Below are 12,197 nucleotides of genomic sequence, written 5' to 3'. Positions count from 1 at the left end.
AGTGACGTGCTTGGTGGATGAGGGAAAGGCTGTGGATGTGGTCTACCTTGACTTCAGCAAGGCTTTTGACACCGTCTCCCACAGAATTCTCCTCAAGAAACTGGCTGCTCTTGGCTTGGACTGTCGCACGCTTCGTTGGCTTAGAAACTGGCTGGATAGCCGGGCCCAAAGAGTTGTGGTGAATGGAGTCAAATCCAGTTGGAGGCCGGTTACTAGTGGCGTTCCCCAGGGCTCGGTGCTGGGGCCAGTCCTCTTTAATATCTTCATCGATGATCTGGATGAGGGCATTGAGTGCACCCTCAGTAAGTTTGCAGATGACAGCAAGTTAGGTGCGTGTGTCGATCTGCTCGAGGGTAGGAAGGTTCTGCAGGAGGATCTGGATAGGCTGCACCGATGGGCTGAGGTCCCCTGTATGAAGTTCAACAAGGCCAAGTGTCGGGTCCTGCACCTAGGGCGCAATAACCCCAAGCAGAGCTACAGGCTGGGAGATGAGTGGTTGGAGAGCTGCCAGGCAGAGAAGGACCTGGGAGTGATGGTTGATAGTCGGCTGAATATGAGCCAGCAGTGTGCTCAGGTGGCCAAGAAGGCTAACAGCATCCTGGCTTGCATAAGAAGCAGTGTGACCAGCAGGGCTACGGAAGTGATTATCCCCCTGTACTCGGCTCTGGTTAGGCCGCACCTTGAGTACTGTGTTCAGTTTTGGGCCCCTCGCTACAAGAAGGACATCGAGGTGCTCAGACAAGTCCAGAGAAGGGCAACGAAGCTGGTGAGGGGTCTGGAGAACAAGTCCTACGAGGAGCGGCTGAGGGAGCTGGGCTTGTTCAGCCTGGAGAAAAGGAGGCTCAGGGGTGACCTTATTGCTCTCTACAGATACCTTAAAGGAGGCTCTAGTGAGGTGGGGGTTGGTCTGTTCTCCCACGTGCCTGGGGACAGGACAAGGGGGAATGGGCTTAAGTTGAGCCAGGGGAGTTTTAGGTTGGATGTTAGGAATAACTTCTTTACCAAAAGGGTTGTTAGACATTGGAACAGGCTGCCCAGGGAAGTGGTGGAATCACCATCCCTGGAAGTCTTTAAAAGATGTTTAGATGTAGAGCTTAGGGATATGGTTTAGTGGGGACTGTTAGCGTTAGGTCAGAGGTTGGACTTGATGATCTTGAGGTCTCTTCCAACCTAGAAATTCTGTGATTCTGTGATTGGATCCAGGTGTCATTGAGATATGTAATGTAAAATATGGAGTTTGATCCTATCTGCAGGTCGAATTTTATTAGCTTCGCTTGATATACAGATATAGGTATATAAAAAACTTTGGTAAATCGGCTGATGCAAAGCACACTGAAGACAGATAAAATGATGTGAGACTCCCAGAAAGGCCATATAGATGCAGGATCAAAGCACGTTTGATCCTGTAGAAACCTGTACTTTCTACACCACATTTCTATACCACATGTTTCTAGACCAGAAACTAAGCAGAACCAGAAGAAGGTTTCCCCAAAGGCATAACTGGACAGGCACAGTCACAGCAACTCAGTCAAATTATCTGTTCTGCCTACATGCATGCAGATAAAAAAATAACAAATAAATATTTGTTATTGAAAAGAGAGGATAACAGTTCTCTTTTGAGACCAAGTTGCTCATGAGCCAGCAATGTGCACTGGTAGCAAAGAAGGCTAAAGGTAATCCAAGCTGTATTAAGCAAAGTCAAGGGAGGTGCTCTTTCTCCTTTTTTCAGCACTGTTGAGGCCACACTTGGAGGGCTGTGTCCAGTTCAGGGCCCCCAAGCAGAGAATCATGCACATATAGGACAGAGTCCAATGTAGGGCCATCAAGATGATCAAGGGACAAAAGCACCAGTCCTTTGAGAGGCTGGGAGAGTTGGGCCTATTCAGCTTGGAGAAGAGGAAGGTCAGGGGGCAATCTTGTATATATATATATATAAAAATACCTAATGGGAGGGCGAAAAGGGAGGGTGAAGAGAGCCTGGATCTTTTCTGTGGTGCTCCATGCCAGGACAAAAACTGAAACACAGGAGGTTCCCTTTGAACATGAGAAAACATTTCACTCTGAAGGTGACTGAGCACAGGAGCAGGCTGTCCACCAAGGCTGTGGAGACATTTAATAGCTGCCTGAACATTGTCCTGGACAGCCTGCTCTAGGTGCCCCTGCTTGAATATAGGGTTGGACCAGATCCCAACCTCAACCATTATTATTTCTATAACGTCCAGCTCTACCAATGTATGCACTAAGGTATGGGTAGCTAGCAGAAAGTAATTTCAGATATACATGACTGCTCAGTCACATATCTGTTTGAAAGTCTAAATGTGTCCTCTTCAGTCACTGAAGACAGAGTGAAACACATTAAAATCATAATCTGCAGGCCTATCTGCTCCCTGCATTTAGCTCTACAACGGTGTTGTGAAAATATATACAAGCAACAAACAACAATATATACAAGCAACAAACACTACTGCATAGGATAAACAGCTGAAATAAAGAAAAAAAAATCTGATAACCATTCAAGTCTCTGATTTACATAAGGTGTCTAACACTATACAAAGGTCATCTTGTTTATACAAACAGCATAGGAAGTCAAGCTGTGTATTCCTAGATTTTACAATTACATAATTGGAGTTTTTAACTTAACACCTTAACAGAATTTTTATTATTCCACTTGCCCTCCTTTTTCTTTTTTTTTTTTCTTCCTTAATGTACAGTTCATACATTGCTACTCTGAGTAACACACATAGTGGTCCGCATTGGCCTCTATGTAGTACGGTAATACCTGTAATAAGCAAGTACATATCAGCCATTACCATTAATGGAACTTATACATCCATACACATTAAGGAGAGAATAGACCTCTCTGATGTTAAGGAAAATTTCATAGTGAAGAAGGGAAATTTTAGCTAATATCTAGTGATGTTATGAATCAGAAATGCTTAATTTTGGACAAAGTAAAAGCTGTTTGGTTTGAGTATCTGGGAAGCAAGGTATTGTGCCAAAGGTCTTTAAAATGAAAGAGGGACTGAGAGTGGTATGTCTGATCTCTAAAATCCTAAGAGAACTGTAATATAGTGAATGGGTGCAAATCAAGTCTAATCACTTTTTCAGTTAATAATTAGTATGTATGAATATTAGCTTTGCTGCTGCTTAACAGCACAAATAAAAAAATAGTAAAAAAAAATAATAAAAAAAAAATACTTATACCTTTAAGCATCCTAGATATTGATTTTAATTAATTTGTTCATTCTTGGAACATAATTACTCCCTTTATGCTAATATTTTTTCCACACTGTTGTTATATCACAAATATAATGCATTAGACTCTCTTCACTTTCTTGTGCTAAATGTACAATTAAAATATAATTACTTTGCAGTTGCAGGCTTTTAATTTAAATTAGTGAGTGGCCACTGTAAACAGGCTGTAATTGTATGTGAACTCACTTGTTTCATTTTAAAACAAAAATATATAAAATAAACATAGCAGATTTTTTTCATATTTCTTCTTGTCAATAAATGTTCCAAACAGATTCAGTCTTTCAGTAAAACATATTTGTCAGTGTAACCCAGAATGGACCAGAGATGAAGTGATCTCAGAGGCAGCACGTTAGAAAAACTAACAGCTCAAGAGATCTTCTGGACAGCCTCCATTCTAATCAAGATTATAGGATGTAAAGAATGACTGAGTGAATGTTTTTGAAATAGAAAAGTACTTTTCCTAACTGTCATACCCCCAGGCATCAAAGTTACAGGGTCACAATTAGGCATAGCACAAATCATTTATTTCTTATAGAAATAAATCTATCATAAAATATTTTCTAACTATGGAATAGCACTCACATGCAAATGAGGCATGAAATTAATTATTAATTGTTTAATAATTATTAGAAGAAGGTAAGATATGTTAAAGTCAGTGTATGATGGAATATTTCATAACATACCTTTTTACATTACTAATTTTTTGACTGTCAGCTCTATCAACTTTTCTTATATGTTTACCACAGACTATACACAAAGTCTACATGTATATTAAAACAAACTCATGAGTTTGTAAGTTCAGTGCTTAAAAGTTAGGAACTTGACATCTATGGGTGCTTTTGCAACCCTAATATGATTGAGCAGTATAATGGACTGACCCTCTGTTCTGGATTTTAGCCAAAGGACATAAACAAATGTAAGAGACAGGAAGAACTTAATATAGTTTTATTGGGGGGGGGGGGGGGAGGGGGTGTTTGTATGTTTGTTTGTTTGTTTGTTTCCTTTTTAATCAGAATTGTTCCATCAACTTTATAGCATAGGATTATGTGTATGGTCATATCCTGTGTGTTGTCTGAGTATACTCAGGAATTATCAAGCTATCTTCTTCTTCTTTTTCAGATATGTAAGACAGAGAAACAAAATCACATATTTTTAACAATGACCAGCTCACACTGTGCTATGTATAATTTCATGAGGCAAAGAAAAGCCATCTTGGCACCCATAGCATTCTTCTGCAAAATTTTAAAAGATCATGGAAAACAAAAATGCTGGGGATATTTCTTAAAAAATAAAAAGGATCTCACAAATATATTTAATGGACAACATGAGACAAGCTAAATATGGGGAATGTCACAAGAACCCCTTAAATAGTTTTTTTTAAACACATTATGAGAATGCCTAGCTATGGATTGTCCTCCAAGACACGTCTTGGAGATTAGACAGAGATCATGTACCAAGAAAGCCCTTATTTTTATGCAGTTCACTTCGATGTCCTTTGTGCCCTTATTTTTATATTCTTCCTCACAATGAACATCAAGAAGCACCCGAAAAATCAGTAAAACAGAGACAAAAAAAAAAAATATTTAGCAAATATTTCCTAAAACAGAATAGACTTTAAGAGCGTTATATCAGTCATATTTTTCCATGACAGAAACAACTTGTTTTGGTACTGAAAGCTTAATATCAATATTAAAATGCCCAGAAGTGCCCATATAACCAGAAACAAGTATCTGTCAATGGATTTTTTTCTTCTTATGCCCTCTGAAAATGAAAGTCCAGGATGGAAATTAATATTTTGAACAGATGGAAGCCTACTAATTCCTGTGACTTCAAAATCCATACAGTGTGTTTGTCATGCACTGTTATTCATATGTGGCTTATGAAGGCAAGTGACAATTTGCTTTGCAACTTGCGCGTGTTTATTTCCTGAGACAGATCAGCATTCTAGACTTGGAAAGTGCTAGCTTGTACCTGTGATACTCAAAAGTACTTAGCAAATGTACAGGATCACAAAAGAACAGGCTCACAATTTCCTCACAGCATGAAAATCCTGTAATTTATTTTCTAATTAATGGTGAAGCTGGACAAAAAGAGATGTAAAAGATATTTTTGCAATAGGGCAAAAATATGTAATTAATAGTAGATAGGTGTGGATCTAGAATGTAGAATCTAGGATCTGGATGTCTATGATAGTTTCTGGAGGCACAAGAAACCATTTCAAAAGTCTGACAATAGTTAAAGTGGTTCAACCATATTTCAGGGGTATGTTTGATAAAGTAACTGCAGCAGAGAACTGAGCATTGTGAAACAGGTCATTCTTTCAATATCACAGACCATTATTTTGCTTGGGTTAGTGAGAAGAGGCAAAAATTAAGTGATTTCTGAGCAGTTTTGAAAAAATATGTAATGACAACTATATGAATTCATTTACCTTCAGTTTGGGTTAAGTATTCATAGACATTTTTTCAAGTCTTCAAATGTTTTATTCCTGCCCCATAATACTTCAGCCATACCTATCTTTTGATATCAAGACTCAAAAGCATTAATTGTTTCTCTCAAGTTTATTTTAGGCACTGCAGTATGAAAAGCGTGTCTAAACATATTTGAAAGCCTGTAACAGAACACTTTAGAATTCTAGATCCTCAGGTATGTCTTTTGGCAAACAAATCTAGCTCATTTTATTAATTAAATAGGGCATTTCCCAGTAAAGTTAAATGGCCCCGAAGTTTTTAATGGTTTTGATAAGTACCAGACTCTAAAGTTCTTAATTCTTTCTTGCTTTTATTACACTGTGACTAATCAGAATTGCATTTGTGATAATTCTCATGCTTAGGACTGTCCATTAGAAAGAAACAAAATATTGAAAACTCATTGCACACCATGCTATTTGAAGAATAATTCTTTATTTAGTGATACAGATATTCCATTTCCACTACTCTTAATGATTTCAGCAGAAAATTTGGGGGGTTAAAAAATGTGAACCTAGACAATCACTGATAAAAATTTAAAAGGGCTTTCATATGTAAATTGAGTTTTCCAACTGCTCCATGTATACTAAGCATGTGCCAAGCGATCTTACAGCTAGGTCTGGAAAAATAGGTAGAAGTAAAGTGGTTTAGAGCATGGCATACATTTCTGAAAACAACCGAGTTTTTCATATTAAGCATGGTTTTAAGATTAAACAGACATCATCTACTGTATCATGGGGATATAGTAGAAATCCCCTTTCCCATCTTTTTCTAAATTGTAAGTAATCCGATATGAAATACTGAACTTTCAACTATGAAGCACCACCTAGCTGAATGTACCAAGTACTTCCTTTTTAAGCACTGTTCTCTTTTCATGCTTTCCTATGAGAGTGAGAAACACACGTTCATCAATTTGAAAGGAGAGGGAGTGAAGAAAGATGCTTAAAGGCTCCCAAAAGCATCTGACTGATGCACTGGAGCTGCTTAACAGCACAACCACCCTCCTGGAGTTCTGCCCAAATAAACAATGATTCCTGGGCATCTGTAGCAAACTCAGTAACTACAATGAAGAGTAAGGTACAACAATTCCTGTTAATACTGTGTAAACCTGTATTTGTACACACCTGCTGCTCTGTGAGTAATAAACCAGGGCTGGAACACATTTTCTGGAGTGGTTTGACTTTATTCCTCAACGAACGTTCTGGCCCTTCCTTAGAATCCGACCAAGACTAGTGCAACTAGTGCTCCAACGTGGAGCCAGAATACTTTGTGTGTGTGGAAAAATCAAAAATTGTCATCAGGCACAGCAGAAACCTCCTTTCTCTACTTCTCCATTCGGACTTGAAGAGTTTTACACGTTTGCCTAAGAAACAAACACATGTCAAGTACTACACTATTATGGAATTAGTTATAGAACACAAAATTGGGATAGATGGAATTTTGTTTAACTTATAAGTAAAAGTGCAGAAAGACAGGAAAAAACATTTCATAACCAGAGTAAATTCACTTAGCATGGTCTCAAAAAATACCCCAAACAATAACAATAATCTCAAAGGAAAAGTTTTAAACATACTCAAACTCAAACTCACTGATCTGTCACCAAAATCAAATAGAAGTGGATAGGTAGCATTGGTTCTCACTTTTGCAAGCATATCAGCAATTCTTAACTATTATAAAACAGTAATTGAAAAGATATTTGAAAATAAATCCATGAATAGACCTGTGACACAGAAAAGAGGCATGAGGTCAGAATGTGTTTTCTTTCAAATGAAAGATTTGAGTGTGTTCTTTCTATATATACAATAACAAAGCAAACAACAACAAAAAAAGTGTAAAGTTTGAAAAATTTGATCATTCTGAGGACAACTCTACTTATAGTCATTTCTATGGTTATTAAGCTACAGGAAAGGAACAGATGACATTTCACATTTCAAAACACGCTATTCAATTCAGGCAGCTACTTCCCGATCTAGGTATTTGAGATAGTTTTTGGACCTGCTGATAAAGATTTCTTCTGAAAAGGGGTACACAATACCTCAAAAAGTCACCTAAATTTCTTTAAACAATGCTTACAACAGATAGATAATTATTTTCTTCTTCTCTTTTTTCTTCTTTTTCTTTTATGCCTTTAAACTTAAAAGTCCTGCTGTAGATCATTAGAAACCTCTATTACAATCTTAAACTGATAACTTGGATAGCATGTTGATTTAATAAGATATGTACACATTTCAATACTATAAAAAAAGTAAATATGGCTCTGGATTTATATTTCCTTGAACCTGATAGTTTACAAAATCAACGTAATTGATACAGCTCACGGGGACAACTATTATAGTGTATAAGTGATGAAGACATATGAGTTATGTTAAGGATAAATCTAATTCATTACTTTTTCAAATACATTTCATTATTATTTTTTCCAAAAATTAGTGCCACTACAATGCAAATAACTAAACTTTCTCAATGATTCTATAACTCAGCAGAGAAATCAAGTTTATGTTAAAATTCTTATAACTTCACAAAATTTTTCATTTACAGGCAACAGTTTTATATTGAAAGAAGACTTAAACATAAACCTTATTTTACTTTCTGTAACAGATAATAACTGTTGTAATTCAGACAAGGATATATCCTCTTGTGGTTTTTGTGGTGATCACAACTCCATAGTGGGACTGCGGCATAGCGGCATAAAAGACTGCAAGACAATTAATTAAATAAATGTAATTTTCTTCTCTTTTACATCATCTAGTCACCTCAAATGGAAGATAAAAATAAACTCATTCCTTTTAACAGATAGGCAAACTGAAGCATTATAAAGAGTCATACTACCCTACCAACTGTGAGGAAAGTGAAGGGAAAAGCAGAGATGGGAACAGAGTCTTTCACTAATCTTATCCGACTAACCTAAAGAACCTAACTAACCTGACTAACCTACTTTAATGACTGGAAAGGGAAACCTCTAACAAACCAATATTCTAATATTTAAAAAGTAAATAAATAAATAATCAGGTTTTAAATTGCCTACTACGTAAACTGTATTTCCAACTTGTAATGTATTTTTCCAGAAATTGGGTAAGATTCAATTTCAAATTATTCCCAGTAATGTGTTATCCCTAGGTGTGTTATTTTTCCAGGGATTTTGAATGGACAATAAGCCATTTGGATGAGATCAAAAGAGAAACATAAATTATTTCCTTACCTGTAATTTTATCTTCTCTATGAGGGTACCTGCTGCTCTGCTAGTGCAGTACTGATGTGTTTTCTGCCTTTGTCCCAAGCGTCAGAGATTCCTTTGGTGATTTTTCCCCTCTTGATTACCAGCTTCCACTGCTGGCATTTTGAGGTAGTGCACTCAGATTTGGCTCCACGAATACTGCCACAGCTGAGGGAATATAAGACAACTAAAAAACAAGTTAGAAAACAGCAGAGCAATATCCAGGCAGGAAAAAAAAAATGTTTAAAAACAATGAATCAGTCATCAACTTGAAACACTTCGATCATTTTCCTCTTTTTCTATCCATTTAGAATCTCCAAATGAAAAGACTTTCCCATGATCAGAGAAATTTTAGGCAAAGTAGTGGGTGCTGACAGAGTAGTGGGTACCCATCTAGAGAATATAAAATTATTTTAAGGGAATCTAATTTTACCTTTCTCCAGTCTGAGTACCCATCACACTATCATTCTAATACGGGTAAGAAATAGAAGAAAGGTGGCAGATTTAAAGGATAACAGAAAAATCCCTGTCACCCTTAATAGAAGTCTTAATAGAAGCAGGAAAAGTGAAGATTGAAAGGCTTTTCACCTAAAAGCTCTCATAGATGAACAATTAGTATGATCTCTCACTGCCTAGGGAAAAATATGTAAAGTCTGGTTCAATAGGAAGTAGTCAGAGTTGCTCATTCCCAACTAATTATCGTCGTCATCTTGGTCGTTAGAGAAAAAGAATGAAAAAGAGAAACCACTATTGTTGATTTAAATAAAGTAAATAAATACATAAAGCACAAAACAGAGTGAATGTACCATCCATGCTTGAAGTAGCATGTAGACAACAAATTTCACTGTCATTGTTTTGCACTTCTGACATGTAGAACTCACAAGTTTCTGTGACATTCTTGGAAGCAGATAGCATATCGTGTTGATATTAGTTTCAGAAAATGATGGCTTTGATGGTCTTCCCTGGCATTTTTCCCAAACTTAAGATAAACTGATGCAAGTTACTGTCATCAATCATGAACTGAGCAGAAATATTTTCTTGCTTGAGTATTATGGAAATTTCCAAGTGAAAGTTACAACTTTGTATAACTCCTGTGTACTGGGGATCACTTTAATACTATTTTTTTGGACTTCATAGTACACAGAAAAGATGTATCCTGTCTAAGGAAAAGACAAACTATACATTTAACTAAGAACTTGCTTTGGTATTCCATTTAATTTGTGTTTCTTAAAGAACCTGGACATACCCGTGTCTTCTCATTATCCCCTGACTAGTACACAACCCGAGACAAGATAAGCTTGAATGAATCAGAGTAGCTAATCACAATTAATTACCAGAATTCTCAAGTAAAGAAGGAAAAAGCGAAAGGCTCAAAAATTTCTGGAAGGTAAGTAACAATGCTGTGATTTAAGGTCAAGAGAGATAAAAAGGACTCTTGAATAGTAATCTCTTGAAAGACTCCAGAATAAATTGGCTTTGCAAGTCATCAGCTTCAAAGATGACAAGTTGCATTCTAGAAAAATGTTTCTTGTTCCTTTTATTGTGTATAATGTTGAACAATAAGTATTGGCAACTGGAATTAGAAAGATGCCTTGAAGATGATAAATATGCTTTTTCTTTTCTTTCCAATATCACTCTAAAAACAAGGCAGGAGAGAGGGATCTCAAAATTCTAGAACAACTTCTGTGATTTTTCAGTGCATTTGCCAAAGTTGGTAAAAGAACAAGCAGAGATAAATCTGCTTCTAGCAGGGATGTGTTGCTGAGCCACAAAGCTTGAATTCAAGATATAGGAAAAAGCTGTTTTTCTTCTTTCTGGCATTAGTAAAATATTTCCTGGTATTCTTAAACCTGAAGAGGCACAGATGCTTTGGACCTCTTAAAATATGAAGCTCCATGAAAATTCTTGAATCTTCTGTTTGTCTTGAGTGTATAGATACAGGTTGTTGAGACATAACTCATTGTTCACTTGATATCATATCCAACTTCATAAACTGGGAGACATATATTCACTTCTGGTTTTAGAGGTCTTGCCAACATAATGCTACAGGTCATATGGTCACATGACACAAAGAAGTCATGGTGAACTGGGTATTTCATAGCTTTACCCCAAATCTCCACTTTAGAGCTCTGTGACATTTCTCACTGCAGATATGGAAGGTGTTCAATGATAGTCATTAGGACTGTAGTTTCTGAGACACATCTACTTTTAAAATATATGTAGTCCTTTGGAGTCTTTTCTCTATGTACAGCAGTAGTGTCTTTCCTGAGATGAACATGATCTTCATTAAGGTGGAAGAAGGAGTAAATGATAGGCTATGAAAACATAAACAATTTTGAAATTCTTATGGAAATAAATTTGATGTTGTTCCTGTTCTTTTTTTTTTCTTTTTTTTTTTTTTTCTTTTAATTGAGTCCTAGAGATCAATCTTTCACTTGTTCTTGCCAGAAATACATTTTTTGCTTAAATTTGAATTCTTTTATAGGACAGGACTATCTTCATTACTGTAATAATAATAATCTGATTCCAACTGGTTTGAGAACTTTTCACTACTCCACAAGATGATTGTGTAAAATGCTTTGTATGACACTTTCTCTAATTGGTATTCATTACTATCTATTTCTGTCTGACTATTAGAAGGCAGAAAAGCAGATCTGAAACAGGGTAGAACATATGAGATTTTATAAATAGTCCAAATGAGTAAAGAAATACCTCAAGAAAATTATGAGATTTGGGAGAATTTAAAGTGATACCTTTTGGACAGTTGGGGGCCACCTTTCCACCCCTCAGATCATTTCTATAGATGATCAGTGATGTATAGTTTGTGAAGCCTCTGCCATACAGAGGCAAGACTTCTGCCTGCAGCTATTTTTGCATGTAATGCCAAGTTTCAGAATACTCTCATCCTTCTGAGCTGAAATGCAATGTTTCTAACTTGCAGAAATGATCCAAAGCCATCACAGACCAAAAAGGAGGATGAGACAAGGAAGGGCACTAGTTTTAGAGCATCCCAGCATGACTCATATCATCCTGGCATTTGAAAATCATCTTCCTATATGGTAACTTATGAGGTTCTAGAAGATGATAAAGATTTCCCATGACAATTTAAAAGGACTGCTAGATATTCAAAGAATATCCTCTGCACAGTTCTGAAAGGGCAAGGAAACTGCAAATGAGAGTGGAAACATCTTTGATTTTGGTGTCAGACCTTTTCTACTTTGTAGAGTAGTGGAGAAAACCAGTAATTTTCATACAGCTTT

General features: G+C 36.6%; 1 protein-coding gene across 1 annotated transcript in view; it reads right to left on the bottom strand.

The window, feature by feature from the left end:
* Positions 1-8,939: 8,939 nt before the first annotated feature.
* TAFA2 (TAFA chemokine like family member 2) overlaps positions 8,940-12,197 on the bottom strand; it is a gene marked incomplete at both ends in the record, with an annotated part of 44,910 nt that continues 41,652 nt past the window's right edge. The window contains one exon of the mRNA XM_084306122.1: positions 8,940-9,105. Coding sequence (XP_084162248.1) covers positions 8,940-9,105 — 166 coding nt within the window. The remainder of the gene's footprint in view (positions 9,106-12,197) is intronic.

The sequence above is a fragment of the Netta rufina genome (assembly GCF_964035555.1).
Source record: "Netta rufina genome assembly, chromosome: 1".
In the NCBI taxonomy this organism is placed as follows: Eukaryota; Metazoa; Chordata; class Aves; order Anseriformes; family Anatidae; genus Netta; species Netta rufina.
The sequence above is the reverse complement of the archived record's forward strand: the minus strand, read 5'-3'. Positions and strand labels throughout refer to the sequence as shown.